Raw genomic sequence first — 19522 nt, 5'->3', positions numbered from 1 at the left:
AATTTAAGTTGTAAAGATTTTGTGTTTCGAGTTGTAGAGGTTTTCACACCGAAGCGTAAGAGAAAAAAGAATTTTATGACTCATAGAGGTTTGAGTAATCGACGTTCGACTGTATATTACATTTCTACAATTTCATCACACTTATCACAATAAATGAAAATCTTCAACGAATATTTCTTTATTTAAGACATCATTTATTTTATACGTCGATATAGTTTCATATTATTCTAAAAACTTCCTTCATAACGTATCTATGTCTTCAGTAGACACATTTAGATTATTTAAATCTTTTTCAGTTAGCACATTGACAGTCAAAATATTCTACTGTACCTATTATTTAAAAATATTGTGTTCCTTTAAGTGTAGGTATTGACTATTAACCAACACAGAAAATAAGCTTGTATTTACCATTTACTTCAATTAACTAAATTTTATTAACTCACATTAATTTCTTTTCATATTTTCAAAGTGTTTCTTTGAACTATTTCAAAGTATTACTTACATTTTATGGATATCATATTGAAATCTATTGTTGGTATATATGTACATATATATATAAAAGTTTCTTGCATAATATAATTAATAACATATTGATTATAACTTATAATTAAATTTTTTGTATTTTCTTCGTTAAGCAGGAACTATAAATATAAAACCATTGACGAACAGGCCAGTTATTGTTACAGTTTAAACTACATACGTGGTATGCATTATTTTTTACATAAATATATATCATATAATCAGCTTCGTATATTGTGTCAGTATATAATGGAAGTAGTCATTTTGCTAAATGTCTACTGAATCGTTCAAAAATATACAGAGAAAGAGTGCATCTTAACATTAAAATGTCACGATATGCGTCACTAAATAATCAATTCGTTTACGTACAAGGAAAAGTATAGGTGAATTTATTTGATTGCTAACACGACCTTTTATTAACTGTTTATGTTTACATACATTTGCAAGATTATCTAATTATTATGGATTTATTCTAGCTTCATTATTCTTAGAAATATCGATTTTGTGTTAGTAATTATAATAAATTTAGAATGCAATAAGTTTTAAAAATTAAAGTTTTCAATTTCAAAGAGCGTAATTTAAACTCTTTAAATATATATTCCGTTGTAAATTAAAATATATTTTTATAACTCATTGATAATGTGAAACAAATTTGATAAGCAAAAATTGTAATAAATTTATACACACTGACAAAACTTTGGGAGAAGTAAATATATGAAATAAAAATTAAATTACAACAAATTTTTGAAAATGTTCAGTAACTATCAATATAATAACATGCAAAAAAGAATATTAGAATATTTTAAAGGTCGTCGAAACAGGACATAATAAATTTTAGACACTGCAGTTTAAGGGTTCAATTATGTTGGCGCGAGAAATTTGAAAATTTGAGAAAAGGTAGTTAAGATAAGACAAAGTTAAAATTTTACTATTATTGTCTGCAGTTTTCAATATCGTGTCGTCGTTGGTTTATATTACTTTTATTTTAGTGTTCTAATCCATACCTTGACAGTACAATTCACGTTAGTAAAGCGGTGTATTTTGAAAAAAAAAGATAAATTTTATATATTTTATTTCATCTATTTTATTATAATCATTCCACATTATTTCGCAATATCAAAAAATTAACATATTGGATACTTCTGCTAACTTCAATGGCGGTACATTTTATTTTTATTTCAACTTCTTTAATCATTGAAATAGTCATTCTTACATATTTTCAACCATTTGTTGTCAGTAAGACATAAGTTTCTATATGACGTATTGTTTTCATAAAAATTTGCTTCCCCTGATTAAGAAAAATTACTTTAAAAAATGTTTTATGTCAAATCATTTTGTGTGCAAAAATATAATACATGCCTAATTGTCTAGGATGAATGAGAGAACTTCTAACAGGTTTTGAGATTTTTTGTAGCATGTTCTTATTCTGGTTTTACATTGTTTTGCAGAAACAATTATATCAAGCTTTTACATTAAATAGTAACATACTAAGGGCATATTTCTGATTACTAACTGTTGTGTTACAAGTTTTTCTAGATATTCGATTCATAAAAACAATAAAATGTAATAAGGCGGCTCAGAAATAGTTGTACGAACATATTACGGTATTCACTTGTTTTCTCGACTGAAACAGATGCGATGAAAATAAAATTAAAACAAGAATTGAATTAATTGATTGGTTCTGAAGGTACTTTAAATATTTATAAATTTTATAATATTATCGTATTTACAGAACTCTTTTAATTACTAATACTTTATGCTACATATACAATATGTTCGCCAGTTAGATCATAGGTAAGTATGTGACTAAATCATTTGTTGGTAAAAGGTATTTTTAATGGACAACACTATTGACGAATACGGAACCTTATTTTTATTAAGAGATAAATAAAATAAAGATGTATGTATTTACATATCTATTAACTAAATTACATTTATCACGCAGGTATGAAACACTTTATTGGAAAAAAGAAGAATTTGATACTTATTTTATTCGCCACATTTACTTTAGACGTTAACGTTAATGTTGCATCAAATAAGTGAATAATTGTTATGACAGAAGTTTGATTTTACTAATCGAATATTTTCTACCAGAGATTGAAAAGATTCCGAAAATAATTGTTTGAAATTGTTATATATCGGTTCCGAGAACCGAAATAAAGTCCACTGTTATATAGTATACCGACTTCGGTTCTAGTTCTTTAGATTTCTATTATTTTTCGGTTTCGCATTTTTCTCAGAACTGAAAAACAACAGTTATGGAACCGATACAGAATCGATATAATATCGGTTCTAAAGAACTAGAACCGAAACCGATATACTGAATAACACTTATAACTTTATTTCGGTTCTCTATAACTGTTTCAACAACCGAAACCGATGTAATTGTCTTCAACCCCTGCTTTCTACCAACACTCATTTACTAAAATATAATGAATTCGTTAACACTAAAACTACCGAGCAGTTAAAATGGTTTTTTGAAATTCCTCTACAGAAACTTCAAGAATGCATCTACTCAGCCTTTAATTGATTTTCAATTCAGTTTGCGTATTGCTACATCAATGTCTCTAACAATATCTCAGAGAAACATCTGTTACCTTTTTAATAATTGAAAATGAAGAAATCGGGAATAGGCTATTTTGACCCATCTGGTAGTTTTAGTGTTAAAATAATGACAAAAAAGACATACACGGCAACGATTTCTTCAATATTAATGCGAGTTATGATATGATTTTTTTGAAAACGTGTCGCGGTGCCACGAACTTATACGTAATGTTATTTCTATTGTTGCCGTATATTTTCATCCCTAAAGCTTCCTGGAAGTACCCTCCTAAATTCGTCTCGATTCCGTGGCGTGCAACGAGCCACGATATGAGTAATGATGCATGCTCGTATTACAGGGGTGGATAAAGCAAGTCATGGCTCCGAGTATCCCTATAACCCCGTACACGCCTCGCCGGCCAGCTGCCCCCGAGCACGTCTCCCATGGGGGTTTCTGACTGAAATAGCCAGACTAACATGGCGGAACATGTACGACTCCAAATATTGATTCCCTCTTGGGACTTAGCAACGACTCGAATCGCTACGAAGAATTGTTCCGTTTCCAATAAATTCCGGTACACGAACGGACACCAATCCTAAACCAGAATTTGCCCGCATTTCAGACGTCGTTTCGCGGACAAAAAATTGCCGAGGAAACCGGACAGCCCGAATTCGTAAACATCGACGTTCTGCTTTTATTTCTATTCGCGAGAAAAACTCACGGTCGTTTTGTATATTTCGCGCAACTTCGGAAAGGAAGTCTCTCGAAGGGTTCGGTCTCAATTCTGTAGCCACTTCGGGCGAAATTAGTCACGGTTGTTGCTACGCATCGAGCCAGTTGGATATTATTTTTTTTTCCTCTTCGTGAGCGCACGTAACGAATCGAAGCGGAAATTAATACAACGCTGAGAATAAATTGCATTCGGATGCTCGGGATAGTTTTTGGCTGTCTATTTTCACTAGGAAAATGGCTACCCTGGTTATTGTGTTATAAAAAAAGCAATCTTTACTGTACATCTTCACGTAAAATATGGATCAATGAAATAAAAATTTATGAGCTCCTTTAGTTAACGCATTGCTGTCTAATCACGTGTATATTCGTGTTTCTGAACATTCTGTGAGTTATGGTTGTAATATTATTTATTAGGTTAGAACTTTGAATTTACGTTGTTGATTCTTGGAACCGCCATCGGTAGTTATAATTCAATTGCAATTCATACATTATCACCGCTTTCAACGCTTTAAATATAATCTTTTCAAAATCTCATAATTATTTAGACGATCAACAACATGTTAACAAAGAATCTAACAAAACTAAATTGGTTTAATAGTGTTTTCCCTACGCATATAGATGGTATTACATAATTACTTCAAGTTTTGCGATACTGATGCATTAATATTCTTGTTTATACATTTATTTGATGACACGGAAGTGACCCACTTCTCGTACCAGTTCCAAACAGGTAAGTCATCGTTTACTTTGATACGAAAGTAGGGTGAAAACTGTACGAAATGTACGCGTGCGTGGTTCGGTGTCCCTGCGCACACGCATGGCGGATGCGGCCATACTTTCACGATCTTCCCCCTTACGATTTCTGTCATCCACGCACGGAGACGCACTATGCACCGCCCGCGCACGTGGCAGATGTTCCGTTTTATACGCTCACGCATGCGTTTCGTGTCATCCTTCCCCACCATTCCCGATTCCGTTACTCCCTCCGATTCAACGTTTGCATACACCCGCCAATTGAGTTTCTGCTGTTGTAAACCTCCATTTGTTCCTACTCGACGCATTCCTAAACCTTCTCATTGCATGCATGCGTATCATGAGCAACGTGTAATGTTACATAGTAGCGAAAATGTTTATTCGGTAATTATTATCAGCAATGATTCCTTGCCGATTTGGATGTCCTTGAAATATGTTGCGGGGGAATTGACTCTAATCAACATTTCCCTATACATGTTATCGCCACTCGGCCTTAGCTTTTCAGAGACACTCGCAAAAATACGCCCGGAAATGGGGAGTTTTCGTATTTATTTATAAAAAGAGTATCCCATGTATGACGTTGATTTTAACATATATTGTTAAGGTCATTGTTCTGTACACCTAGGACTTCACTATTTAGCAGTGAGTATTGGATCAAAAATTATGAAACATTAGTTTCGCATTACGGTAAAAATGTTTGTCTTCATTTTCATTTATTGCAATTATTCCTGATAGTATGTGTACTCGAATTTATTTAGATAATACAGATTGCTAATTATTAGTGGGACTCCTTTTTCCGGGGCGGGGATGTAGGTTCCGCCCACCGCCCCTTCATAGAAACCAGCCCTCTACTAATCTTTATTATCTAAATGAAGTTCGAGTGCTTACACATATTATAAGGAACAACTTCAATAAATGTAAATGAAGACGAAAATTTCTAGTAAAATGCGAAACTTTAATGCTTCAGAACTTTAGATCCACTATTCTAACATTAGTACAACTACAACTACAACTACAACTACGTTTATTCTAACATTCTATTACATACCGGGAAAAGGCCATGCGGTTTCCTTATTAGCAATGAATTGAGGTCCGATTTCAATCAGTATTTTACTAGTTTAATGAATGAAATTGGCATTAGCAGCAAGTTATGTTTATGCCCTCGGTATCAAAAGAAATTACATTATTTTACAAAAACGTTCTTTGTGTTTGAATTCTGTTTTAAGAACCTAGACGAATTTCTTTTTGTAACATTACAACCATTTTATTCAGTAACAGTTCACTTTGCTCTGAAAACATTTTATACTTTTCCTCATTTTTATATTTTTCTAATCGCATCTTAACGCTTGAATGGCTGTATATCGCTTCTGGTACCTTTATTTGAAACTAATGGTTTTCTTGTTTAAAAACGAAACATAAACGAAGATGATTAAAAAAATAATTATAAATAATATTAAAAAAAAATTTTATGTATCTATCTTATTATAGCATTTTAATATATTATACAACCACCGTCCATGCAGCAAAAGTAAAAAACAGAAATCAGAAAGTAAATGAAAAATGAGGGGTGTCTATATAAATACCTATAGTCTGTGAACAAAGGAGTGTTCATTTATATTCTATTAAAGATAAATATGTTTTGTTATTATTAAAATTACTATTAACGTACAAATAAACATTTAAATATTCAGCTTGATGGACAATTTTTTTAAAAATAATTTTTCACATAAACTCACGATAATGTGTGAGGATACTATGAAGAATTTTCTTTGGAGTGTTTTCATTTAATTTTGAGCCAAATAATGTATAGTCGAGTAAATCGTATTGTACCGCGTTTCTTCGACACTCAGCCTCGAGTGGTCTACGTACTTTCCCCCGTTGAATGAATTATTAAACAGTTCGACAAGGTTGCAAGTATGTCGTAGAGGGCGGAGTTGGCTATCCCGCATGGCTATTACAAAATTTTACTGTGAGATCAATATACGATCCACGTGTGCATTTAAAGAGCAATGATAGGTTTAAGAATCTCTAGCTTTCGTTCTTGAAAATGTCAAAGAATTGTTCACTCTTGAATGTATGTATTGATAAGTAGGGTAGGGTGGGGATGAAAGCCCTATTTTCTGCAGGTATAAATGATTGTAAAATTTAGTACTGAAACGATCTGGAGACGTACTTTTCTATTTTTCGTAAGCCATAACTATTATGCTTACTTTGATATTGTTATTTTTCATTAAGTTATAGTATAAAATGTTTGTCAACGCAGAATGGATTTTTTGCCTCATACATAGGGTAAAAAGTCTCTACTACTTTACAACTGGTTTTTCATGTAATATAAAATTAAGTGATAAATTGTACTGTAATTAACAGGTATTCATTAAATAAATCCTTCGTCATGCATACGACTGAATCTTTACCACTTGATCTCAATTCTTTTCTCAATACTCAATACTCAATTTTTACCTCTTTTGTAACGTATTTCATTACATTTAACGATTTAATGCTGCGATTAGTTTCTATTTTGTAGTACAGCACTCTAATAAATAGATTTTAAAGAAATATACAATCGTAATACACTTACTTAATTCATTATTAAACAATAATTTATGAGGAGTAAGAAAAAACACGCGATATCCTTTTTTACTTCTAGACATGAATAAGCACAAAATCATTGTAGAAGTCGTAAAAATGTTTGAAATTGAATAGCAACGCTACCAATGTTTTTAAATACCTGTTGTTTACTGAATTGTTTGATACAATGCTCAGTTAACTGATAAATAAATAATAATTTTCAATTCGAAACTGCATACCCACCGGACTTTTAGCCCCACTCTGCCCTACTGTTTCATAATTTTAATATCTCATTGGTCTCAAATGTTTGACTGATATCATTTGTTTATACATTTAGACAGAACGTACTCGATGATACTGATTACAACTAAAATATAAATTTATACTTTTGATAATCAAAGAAATTAAAAACATCTTAACAAATTTTTAATCTTTAAGGAAAAAATATGTTATCAACCGGTATCATGTTATCATTATATTCTGTGTTCATTTTGATACAATGGATCGATCGTGTAAATTTTTATAACTCACCCAACAAATTGTTAGATATCATTTAATGATTATGTAACAATTTATTCGTTATCTTTGAAACCGCCAAACAGTTAATAACCACTTAAATGCAAAGAAATAGAAAATTGAAAAATAGTCAGTTTATCTTTCCAAGAAAATACTAAAAATACATTTTATTGTAAACATATTTCCAACAATACAATTCACGAGCAATGTCTAACAATAGGTAAGTTTAATCATAAGCGTTACTTTCGATAAGTATCAGTGTAACATTAGGATATATTGTAGATAAGATAGTTTTCTATTAAAAAAATAAAGTAAATTATAATATTCAAAAACTACTAATGGACGATAAAATTACTAAACATAGACAATAAAAGTTACATTATTTAATGATAAATCAAAATATGAATCTACAATAAATCATTTCATTAAATATTCATATTCAAATCCTTTACGAAATCTTGTAACTAGTGACACGTTTGTCAATGCAACTGAAGCGGAGAGCTTTTTAATTGTGACAAATGTCGAATGTAAGATAAAGAAAAATGTACCGTGCCGATCGGACAGAGTCGCGCGCGAGCGGCGCACCCAAAGTATTCGCGGCGAGACAATGCTATGATAATTTATTCCGTGGATGTAAACTTTTTATAAGATCCACCGTGTAATCCATCATGCTTCGTTCAAATTGGTACAAGCGCCTTGTATGTCGGCGGTAATATACGGTGCCTTTTTACTTTCCTTTTCCTCTCGTTCCTTTTCACGAAAGCACCAGCCTCGTGCGTGAAGATCGCGATTCGCCCGAACCATGTCCATGTAACCGCAGGAAACGATTTGTAATAGTATTAGAATCGCGTGTTGGGAATAAATTTACATATAATTGCAAAGCGTTCTTTCCAATGCAACTTTGTAGTCGACAACAACAATTTCGTTTTGCAATTCGTACGCGGGGAAGGTGTAACTGAACTTTCTCACCAGACACGTAACCAGATTTTCAGAGTGTGCAGAAGTAATCTGTACGTTAATCGGATCACAACGGCAACTATGTACATTCATCAAATTCATTGTTTCAGCAATCTTGTACGTACTATAACTGCATTTACAATTGAGAAAATATGGGATAAAGTTTTCTCATTTGAGACCTAGTTTTCGAGAAAACCTGATATTTATTCAATACACTTGTTGGTAGGGCAGACCGAGGCGCATTGGATTAGTTCAGATTTAACAGCGAAAAACTAATAGTTAAAGCTTAGAAACAACATTTTTTCATACACTTGTTATTAATACGCGGCTCATTCCGTAAAGAAACATCACCGAAACGAATTCATATATGGAAATTACACGAATGTTGACGGTATCTATGTTTTCAGGGAACGATGCAAGAAATAGTTATTATGCACAATTCGGAAAAACTGTTTTGCAAAAATTTACTCTAATAATTGGTAATGAAACTGTTTAAAAGGTCATATGAAAAACAAGGGAATAACAACAGGGGTACAAACATTTATGAGAAGAAAAATCCGACATTTCATATTACACGATCTAATACATAATAAAAATTGTATTCTATTTATCTTATCTTTATATTATCTTTAATTTATATTATTAATTTAATTTAATTTTATCTATTGATTTATATTATCTTTTGGCTGTTATCATACTTTTTTACGTTAAACCACTACTTACAGAATATCTTGAGTACTTTACATTGGTTCCACGTAAGGTTCAGTACAATTGCCTTTCTATTCTGTCCACTTCCGATAGGAAAAATTTTGAAAATTGTATTGTCGGCTGCAGTTCGTTTAATGTTATTCTTCGTGTTCCCTTATTAAACTCTAAAGAATAGCGGCGCTCAAAGAATTTGTGCTTTCTTTTTCCAAGCGACTCATTAATCACACAATGCCGTACGTCGAGTAGACTCGATCGATCGACAACGCGATAGCCACGTAATGAGCTCCGGTGCTCTTGTTAGCTTGGCCGCCGCTTTGTAAAACGAACTTATTGTGGAATCGAATTAATTTTCTATATAGAACCAACTACTTGGTGCGGCAGAACAAATTAGCGTACTATGAATTGTAATAAATTTCAGCGATCGTTATCTAAGATTTTCTGATAGGTTAACATTTTGATATACTTAAGGATAGTTATAAAAATCAGTATTCAGTAGTACTAAAAACATTTCAAAGTTATTAGATTCGTACCCGATGCTCAACGATAAGGCGCGTTCACATCATCTATAATGCATAACCGTTTCGTTCAACTCATATTATGATAAATTCAGAAGGAAACTATATGTCAATGTAAATAAATTCATGAATTAATGGTTTTAAGAGGGAAACGTAATATTTCATTAATGTTATACAATGTATAAGAAGATATTCAGGTAGGTATTTATCTATAGGTGATATTTACATAATTATTCTCTTAATGTAGTGCATATCTTTGTATTCTGTTATATAAAAACGTGTCGTATTTGCAATAGATTTTTCGATGTAAATAATTTTTTTAAACCAAATCTTCAAATCTTGTAATTTAATGAATATGTAGTATGTAAACGAAAAGATATAATTTTATTACATATAATTCGATGTATTATGGAATAAAATAAATATTACCTTAAAACATTACTGTAACTAAAGTTCTTTTATGATTTAATATCTTCCTGAAAATTTTCCAAATTTATAGGATCTGTTTTATAATATTTACAAGGGAAGTATATTTCTAATGTTGTTGGATAATAAATTTTATGCAAAAATCAGTAATCACGAAGCAGATAAGAAGCGTTTCCTCTTTAATTCATTCCTCTTCCTTCTTTGACTACCCCTCACTCGATGGAACGTTATGCAAGTCGTGTGCCACTCATATTTTTTTCAAGTGCATATAATAGCATGCATTTTCTTGGGATAATCTTTGTCAGTAGCGATTGTACGCTTATATGTAGTGTAACTACGTAACTTGATAGGCAGGAGTGGTTAATTAAAAAGTCAATCAACCTGATGATAAAAATAAAACCGTAACATCGGATTTATTGTGCCGTGAGACTCGTTTCATGCATGGGAAATTATTTTGCTCGGATTAATAACATTTCTCCAGAAGACCGTGACGAAAACCATTACGCTATTAAACTTTTGAACAAATTTGTATTAGACATTAAATTAAACATTTTTCTGGCGGTCAGTTTTTGTACAAATAACTTCCGTGATCACGAATGATTCATAAATAACTCCTACAGTAGAACTCTCAATATCCGAACTATATAAAAACTGTTCAGATAAGTGAATGTGCTTTTGGAATATTAATATATTTTATTTAAATATTTATAGGTACATCGCCATCTTTTTGCATGTTAAATAATGTAAATTTATTATTTAAAATTGAATTGTTAAGGTCGATCAGATAGAGAAAGACATTAAGTAACTTCTGAAAATCGTACACTACAATACGAAGTTATTTAATTTCAATTTCCTTACATCTTATGAAGTGAGAATACGAGCGAATTAAATAACTGAAATTTAAAAAGTACATTATATAATCGGAAGAATAAAAATTAATGTGATAAAATTACACAAAATTCAGAAGAAATTCAATTTCATTAGATCGTTGCTCCACGAACTGAATATTCAAGTGCATAAGTATAATATTAATTATAGGTATTCTATAGCATTCTATGAAAAGATGATTGTTACACATTATGTAAATTTCAAGTATAGCTTTATAATCTCTGCTGAGAGTTTCGATTAAGCTTTAAATAATAAAAAAGATTCAATTTATATTAAATTCGGTATTATAGACTTATAGATGCCAATAAACTTACAGATACTGAATTACGTATCATATTTTCCTATAATCTTTTAATAAAGCGATAATTCATATTTTTAACATAAAATTTAGTCACATTCTCAACAGTAATACGCACCAGTAACATTTAAACAAAGCTTTCAGGACACCCGGTAGCCGTACGATAACAGAATGCATCTATTCTAAAAAATCAGTCCATTCAGATAATAAAACGGTCAGATTTTCAGATATCCGATGACATACAGCGTTTCCTTCGCAAAATCAAACCGCGCGGTTCTATTTCCATTATCATCATCGGCGATCGCTTACGTTTACAATCTTTACGCCTACGTATTCTTCCGCCACAACGGTCGAAAACTATCGAGCGATCGTAGCTATCGGCAGGTTGCTTTTACTAAAAGGATCAGCGAAGACAGATTTTTTGCTTTTCCCGGTGAATAAAAAAGGAAGAGGTTCGCGGATACGCCGACATTTTAAAAAGGTTTTAACGAGCGAACCTTCGTCAAGCGTCGATACGAAACACGACGTAGAGTGGATCACGGAGTGCGGAGCGGTGCGGTGGAGGCGGCGGCGGCGGCGGCGGCGGCGGCGGCGGCGGCGGCGGCGGCGGGCTAGGCGCACTCTCTGCCCGTCGCCGTCGCGACGCAAAGTAATTAAATGCAGAGAAGAAGGGGAACCGAGCGCGAAGGGCTGGCTGGCTGGCCAGGATGGTGGGCTCGGATGCCAAGGGAGGGATGAAGGTAGCGAGGGCGTTTCTGAGGCCACTCCCCGAGTCTTACGGAACTGGTAATCTGGTTCTGAAAATTCGTGATCGCGTGCCTGGACAGAATGCACCGTGGCAGCCAGGTAGTAAATGCTGCGCTCTCCGCATCCAGGATTCTATTCAGTTTTCTTATTCGTTACCTTCGTACCTTCACGCAAATTCGACCCGACGGATTTTACGTGGTTTTTGCCTGACCGTTTCCGTTAGCGGCATATGGGCGGTCACTAGATTACGCGATCGATATTATCATGATACGTTCTATCTGTTTTAAAATTATTTAATTGAACAGTTAGATTTGGTTCGTTTGGAATAGAGGTTTGTTTCTTTTTTGTAATGCACGATTATTGAATTTGCTTTTATTTTAAAAGCTGTTGGTTTTTTTCATATGCACTCTAGGCTACTATGTAAGGATATAGTTCGTGCTTCATAAATTTGAAACGGTATAACGCAGCTGATGGTTCCAATAATTTTTTAGTATTAAATTATGTTTGTTTTAGGAATTTAAATATTTATTAAAAGAATAAAATCTGTTTATTTAACTTATTATTGTCAGAAGAACCAATAATATTGTATCTTAATATCACAATTATAAAGGTGACTGAAATATTTTTCTGTGGAAAACTCCTAAGCATTATAATTGTGTAATTCTATGTGCAATTTTATTTACTGAGCCATCTTTGACATAAAAAAACGATGAAAACTATTTCGATTCGATTCGATTTCGAAGCTCGAGATTACTTTACATCAAATAACGTAATAACTCCAAATAATTCAATGACAATAGTCATTGAAAATGTTCGAGTTTGTGTATAAAATTATTCTTGTATAGATAAACAACATAATGTTAGTACATATACGAATTGTACACTATAAATGTTAAACAAATATACAATATTTAATTTGGTATTTTCCTAGTCGTAATAATATGCCATCTAACATGTGAGCTATCTAAAATTTAAATAATCTTGAATATCATATAATAAAATTACTCTACATTGTAAGAATTATATTTTCAAATGAAATAAAACACATAAATAAAAAGATCCTGAATTTGTTATTGAAATAATATGTCTTATTTTATATAGCTGGTTACGAGTAAAAGACTAATAATGAAGGTTTATTAAATTTTTTACTTTATTTCATCCCTCTCAAGTTGTTCATTGGAAAAAATTTATTATATCCATCTTGTTAGTGTTTTAAAATAGTTTTCAACGCCTGAACCTGCATAAACGTTCGAAATATGTTTACAAACAGATACAATATGTGTTAAATTAAATAATGTTTAGTAATCTATGTATTATACCAAATAGTAACAAATAGGTAATTTAATAAACCGTTTAATGAGAATGGAAGTTGATTTCTAATTTCTGCACTTTTTCTCGTTGCTACTATGTAATTGTCAATGTTTAATTGACGTGAAAATGCATTGTCCAAGAAAATGGTCAACGGGCACATTTAACCGGCACGTTTATGGTAATTAGACTCGCGAAAGGTGCGGCCAGGTGCGGTCAAGTCTTTTATTGCAGTGAACGTTCAAATTGGCTCTTACAAATTGCAGTATTAATTTGACACGCTTCGAATACAAGGAGCTACTATTCAACTGTCGTTGGATTTTATTAATGTATTGAATCGGTTAATATATGTGCGTGAACTGTGACTATCATACTTCATTGACCCTTTAAATCAGATATTCATAGGAAAATTGAGGCGAAGCAGTGTATAAATGCGTTATATATAGATATATTCGCAATTCATTACAAATATTTTTTGGTCAAAACTTTTAACAAAATCTGAAGTAAGTGTCATGTTTTAACTCCAGTATACAGATAGTTTCATAACGAAACATTTAAATAAGAAATTCAAGCTATAGATCCGTATTAGAGCCTATTGCAATATTTTTTAAGCATCTCGAAGAAAGATAAATATAGATAGAAGCATACTTACCTAGATACTTGCTGTAATAGGCTACCTATTTCTATTTGTAAAATTCTATTTACCTATACTAAATATTATATTCGGTACTGAATTTTTATAAAAAGGAATTTTCACAAATTATTTTTCCTATAAGTATAATATTTAACTCCGATTAGGCTTTACTCCAATTAAGTAATTTAGGTGAAATATACTTTAACAATTGCATACAACATAAATTATTGCTTCAAAATGCAATTTGACTTATAAGTTATTGATATAAAAACTTTAATTAAAGCATATTTCTTAGGTTTCGATATAAATTTTGAATGAAATTTTTTAAAAATATATAAAAAAATTTTTTATACGTACCAGTTTCAAGATCGACAGTATAAGGAAGACCTGCCCATGGGTCATCTTCTTGGGTTTCAAACTCCTTTGTATCTTTCTGGAAATGAAGATTTCGTTCATCGCATGTGAACTTGAAGGAACGAATAACTCTTGGTCTGCTAAACAATTAGACTCCAGTGTTCTTTCAAACAGAGACTCATTACATTACAATACATTGTACATAATAAAAGTTTGAAATTTTCAAAGTGACTGTAATTAAAAAGAATTCTAAATTTCATCAAACAATATAGTTCAGGTGTACAAAACAATAATTAAATTGCTCTCCGACTGAAAAATTTTAAGAACTTGATGTAATTTCTTAGAACTGTTGAATTCGATCTTCTTGAAAATATGAAAGAAGCAAGAGCGGCCGTATCGGATTTCAAGCTTATTTAGAAATGAAGTTATTTTCAAATTTGGCGATCGCTTTCGACTCTGAATCAAGACGCTTTCTCGTTGATAATCAAAGGATCACGTCGTTCGCGTGACAATGATCGAATTTAATTGGATGGCATCGGAGACCTTGAAGGTCGACGATCATAGAAATGTCATAATCAAGGGATCCTAACAGCCATGTGAGAAAGGACCAAAGGGCGCTCATACGCTCGAGGCCATAGGTCGGCCATGTCAGTGTTATATACGAGCTGCAGTGAAATGAGTTTAATGAAAACAGCATTGTAGTCGATCATTAATCATAGCGACTCTCTGATAGTGGCTATCCAACCACTAGCTTCTCTCTCTTCTACCCATTCTACCTGCCGCTTTTCATACCCTTCTACCGTTGCTTCAGTCTCTTTTTCATTCTGCGTGATGTATCGTTGTTGAGTGGTGCGTTATCCGAAGACCCGGGGTTATGAATACAAAGTTCGATCAATTCCCGCGCGTTTCGATCAACCAACTTCCACGAAACGAAATTAAGTGCGCTACAGTAGCGCGCTGAAAACAATCCACATATCCATACTCATACTAGGTACGTATCTACAGCTACCAGTGTTTCGTGTTTAACACTGAATCCATCGAGCAGTTAAACTGACTGTTTACAATTCCTCTATAGAAACTTCAAGAGTGCATGTATCGAGACTTTAGTTGGTTTATAATTCAGTTTGCGTACTGCTAAATCAGTTTTTTTAATAATTTCTTAGAGAAACATCTGTTATCTTTTTAATAATTGCAAAAGAAAAAAATCGGGAACAAACAGTTTGGTAGTTTTAGTGTTAAGCTTTTTAGGCTCAGCGTATGTCAATATATGTACTTTTCGGATCTGCTGGGCAACTAAAAAAAGCAAATAAGGCAAAACTGCTTCTACAAATAAGAAATTAGTATTTTAACTGACAATCTACTTATTATTAATCGATAATTTAATTGTTCAGAAAATATTGTTCACTTTTATATAAAATAATAGAAAAGAAATAGAATATTGCATCATAAAGTTGAATTTATATTTTTCTTATCAAAATTTCATGTGTGAACGAAATAGGAAAGAAATTAATTAAAAAATTAAGAAAGACATTGTTTACAGAAGAAAAAAATATTGTTTATAGCGAGTATTTCTTAAATAACGTAAATAACAACTACATAATTACTTTTTATTTATGTAAATAGGACTAAATTCATTTTTATCAATATAATTAGTTGCTCGGAAAAGTTTTTTCTCATTGTAAATGAATGGCATAATTACATAACATTAAGTTCTTTTGGTTATTAGTGTCAGTTATTTTAACCACGACGTCGATCAACAATACATTCTGAATTTACCTCGTTTCCTTCAGATAACTATGAAATCAATGGGCCACCGTGACTGTCGAATACGCTATTGAAGTCACCAGGTTGGTGCCAGTCACGACTTCGCGAATAATTCGTAACCTGTCATCTTTTCGATTTCACATGGCGCCGATTCTGGCACTTTTGACCTGGATTCAATTGTGATTCTCTAAATTTGAAACTTTCAAATTCACTTATTTCACATTACTATGAAACCGCACTGAAGATATTTTACAATCTCCGATAATCTACACTATTGTCAACGTTTCGACAAACAGCAGAAGCCCAAGTTTCTGTAAGAAATATTTCACAGCTGCAAAAATAAAAACTGTATCACCGTTTTCATGGAAAACGAAGTTTCCTTTTAGCATTAATCTATGCCTAATTAAACCAAAACAACTTGCATATCGAGTTTCCTCTAACTTGAAGAGTAACCAATGAAACTACACAATGTTCTGTACCATTCGAAACTTTCTGAAAACCACGTTAATATCCACCGTAAGTAGACAATCATGTTCCTCCTTAAAAGTAGACGAACACAGAAACAATGAAACGAAATATGTTATGAATGAAAAGGGATAAATGTTCGGAAACCTGAATACAGCGTGTAATCGGAAGAATATCGAAGCACGCGATGTCACGGAAGCGACCGCCATTTTGTTCTGAAATTTCATCCAACAGAAATAATCAGGGAAGAGATGGAGGCTGAACCCACTTCGGTTCGCTGGGCGCGTTTTCAATTTCCAGGACCATCAATACGTCCCTCGGAATCCCTCTGCCATGCTGCTCCAATCTCTCTGGGTCTGGCCTCCCCTCTCTTTTTGTTCAGGTTCCTTTCTCTCCCCATCGGTCGTGCGGCCAACCGGCTTCCTTCTCCCTCACCCTAACCCTCTTCCCTCGAATTTGGTCCATCGATGGCGCCCCTCGTGCCGGGAGATGCTACACATCTATCATTTCGGCGAACCCTCCGCGGCGATTGCGTCCCGGTGAACAAATGAACGCGCTGCCAGTTTTAATGGTTTTATGAATACACTTTAGATAGTTGCACGGAGTGGGACGGATAGGCCACGTCGCGCCTTGTTTCCGAAACCCTCCCCTTCATGCTGGATTACGCAATCGTGTCTTCTCCTTGATCCTGATACTTCTTTCCCTCTCCGCCAACATTCTATTAAACCGATCGAAGAAGTCCGTTTCTCGGTGAGGCGGGAAAGCCAGTCACCGTAATGGAAACCATCGCCGAAGCGAACGTGGATCGTTTAAATCTTACGCCAGCTGAAGAATTAAAAATTCGTGTCGGTCACGTGGAATCTTCGTTAATTAGTTTGTGAGCTATTTAATTAGTTTGTGAATTTTCAATTTAATGATGATTCTCGATCTCCGTAGGGTATCATACAGGAAACTGACTGACAACAAGATGTGCAGTTCATTTTTTTTAGATGCTTAGGTAATTCGTTTTCTTTACGATTGTGTTAAAAATATTACAGAATAATATATTTTGTTCGTATATTATTTTTAATTACCATTTGCAACAGAGATTACGTTGCTTATACGATTTCAATTGTTTTCTCTATTAAAGCAGGACTCTGTGAAAAAACTGTCGTCTTATTGTAAATAAGGAAGTCGCATATGACATAATTCTATTTTATAGATTGGGTGATTTGTATGATCCTGATCTGACAGGCAAAAGCAAGGAGGTGACAGAACGACATATCTTCTACATTATAATACAATTCGAAGATTTTTATCGAACAGTAGGTCAAACAATCATCCGTTGATTGAAATTTAAATTATCCATTACCTATTAAAAGGCATGCACAAACTTTACGAAATAATAGATGAATGTTTCATGTAAATTAAGGTAATTTAAAACCCATTACTTTTAATACTATAACATAAAGAAGCAAGATTCATATTTACTGAGTAATTTGCAATGGAAAATAAATATATACAATTCATTTAAAGGAAGAAGAAAAGTTTGATGTAATTACTTACTACATCAAAGCCAGATGGTTTGAAGTTTTATTAATAATGCAAGTCAATCTATATCTACATCACCATATAACGAATGTGTCTTGTACTATATTTATATAGGTGTATACTGCGGAAATGAATTCGAAAAAGGAATTAGATAATATTTTAATTCCCTGCACTAAAATTTCTAGTCAAAAACATGAACAATATATAAGTAGATTTTTTTTAATTATTCGAGAAAATAGGAGTAGTAAGTAATTCTTATATAATATATAATTATCAAATAAAAACTTTAGTCGTATAAATTTAATAACATATTGTTTATCTTAGGGTCATTCAACTGCTTCTTTTATAAACCAAATGGATGACGTCAATAATACAATATTACGAAGAAATAATATACGAAACCATGGAACATTCGCTAATTGTGTACACGTGAGCTCGTTAACTCGTTAAATCTCGAATTTAGTTTCAAGAATCTTTTATTGTGCGCACAATAAAATTAAATAATAAAGTGTATACTCGTCAAATGCAGGCGAAATGTACTTATAATATAATGTAACGGGAAGCAGAAGTGAAACGAAAAAGAATTACATGTTTGTCTAAAAAAGTAAGTAATCCACCGTTAAAAAAGTTAGCACCATTTACAGTTTTAAGATTACGTGTATATTCGTCAAACGCAGTTATCTGGTTAAATACTGAAAATACTAATGAAAATTACAGCAGGATCAGTCAACTTCCCATCTTCCTCTAAAAAGTAGTACCTTTCTGGACTTTCGCGGAATAAGCCACCCTTTTAGATGAAGGTATCTGAAAATTACGTTCTGAAACAATGGTTGTCAATATGCGGCGAAAGAAGTCGGGGGGAGATAGGACAGGTGACTAGAGTCCCCTTTGTTCTCGACTGTTCGCGAACCACACTGTGGATCGATGTGTTCAGTTTCGATCGGGATGTACCTTCACAAAGGTGGAACCCGCTGGAACAATGCGATCTTCGAGGAGGAAGAATCCAAGAGACGAAGCGGGCAGATAGCGATGCGGAAAAAGAAGGAAGGATCACCGACTACCGAAGGTCGTGAGAAGAACGGAGAAACGAAGAGAAGATGCCGGGAGAGAAGGGAAGAGAAGAACGTCGAGAAGTCTGATGGGCTACCCGCCCAGAACGGCGATGCAACGTCATTGTCGGTGACCATAGTATGGATGAGCTCTCGTAGCCTCGAATCTCCTGGATCCTTAAATGCTCTTCGTGCCCATCGACCGAAACGCGCCGGACGGAGGAAATCGACGTTGAAAAAGTTGCACCG

The 19522-nt window shown here is 33.2% G+C and overlaps 1 protein-coding gene across 12 annotated transcripts in view; it reads right to left on the bottom strand.

Moving 5' to 3' along the window:
• cnc (NFE2 like bZIP transcription factor cap-n-collar) overlaps window positions 1-19522 on the bottom strand; it is a 221915-nt gene that overhangs the window by 91569 nt on the left and 110824 nt on the right. For all 12 annotated transcript variants that reach the window (XM_031985279.2, XM_031985284.2, XM_031985278.2 and 9 more), the window contains one exon: window positions 14469-14544. In XM_031985279.2, coding sequence (XP_031841139.1) covers window positions 14469-14544 — 76 coding nt within the window. The remainder of the gene's footprint in view (window positions 1-14468; window positions 14545-19522) is intronic.

This window comes from Nomia melanderi, chromosome 2 (genome assembly GCF_051020985.1).
Source record: "Nomia melanderi isolate GNS246 chromosome 2, iyNomMela1, whole genome shotgun sequence".
NCBI lineage: Eukaryota > Metazoa > Arthropoda > Insecta > Hymenoptera > Halictidae > Nomia > Nomia melanderi.
The sequence above is the reverse complement of the archived record's forward strand: the minus strand, read 5'-3'. Positions and strand labels throughout refer to the sequence as shown.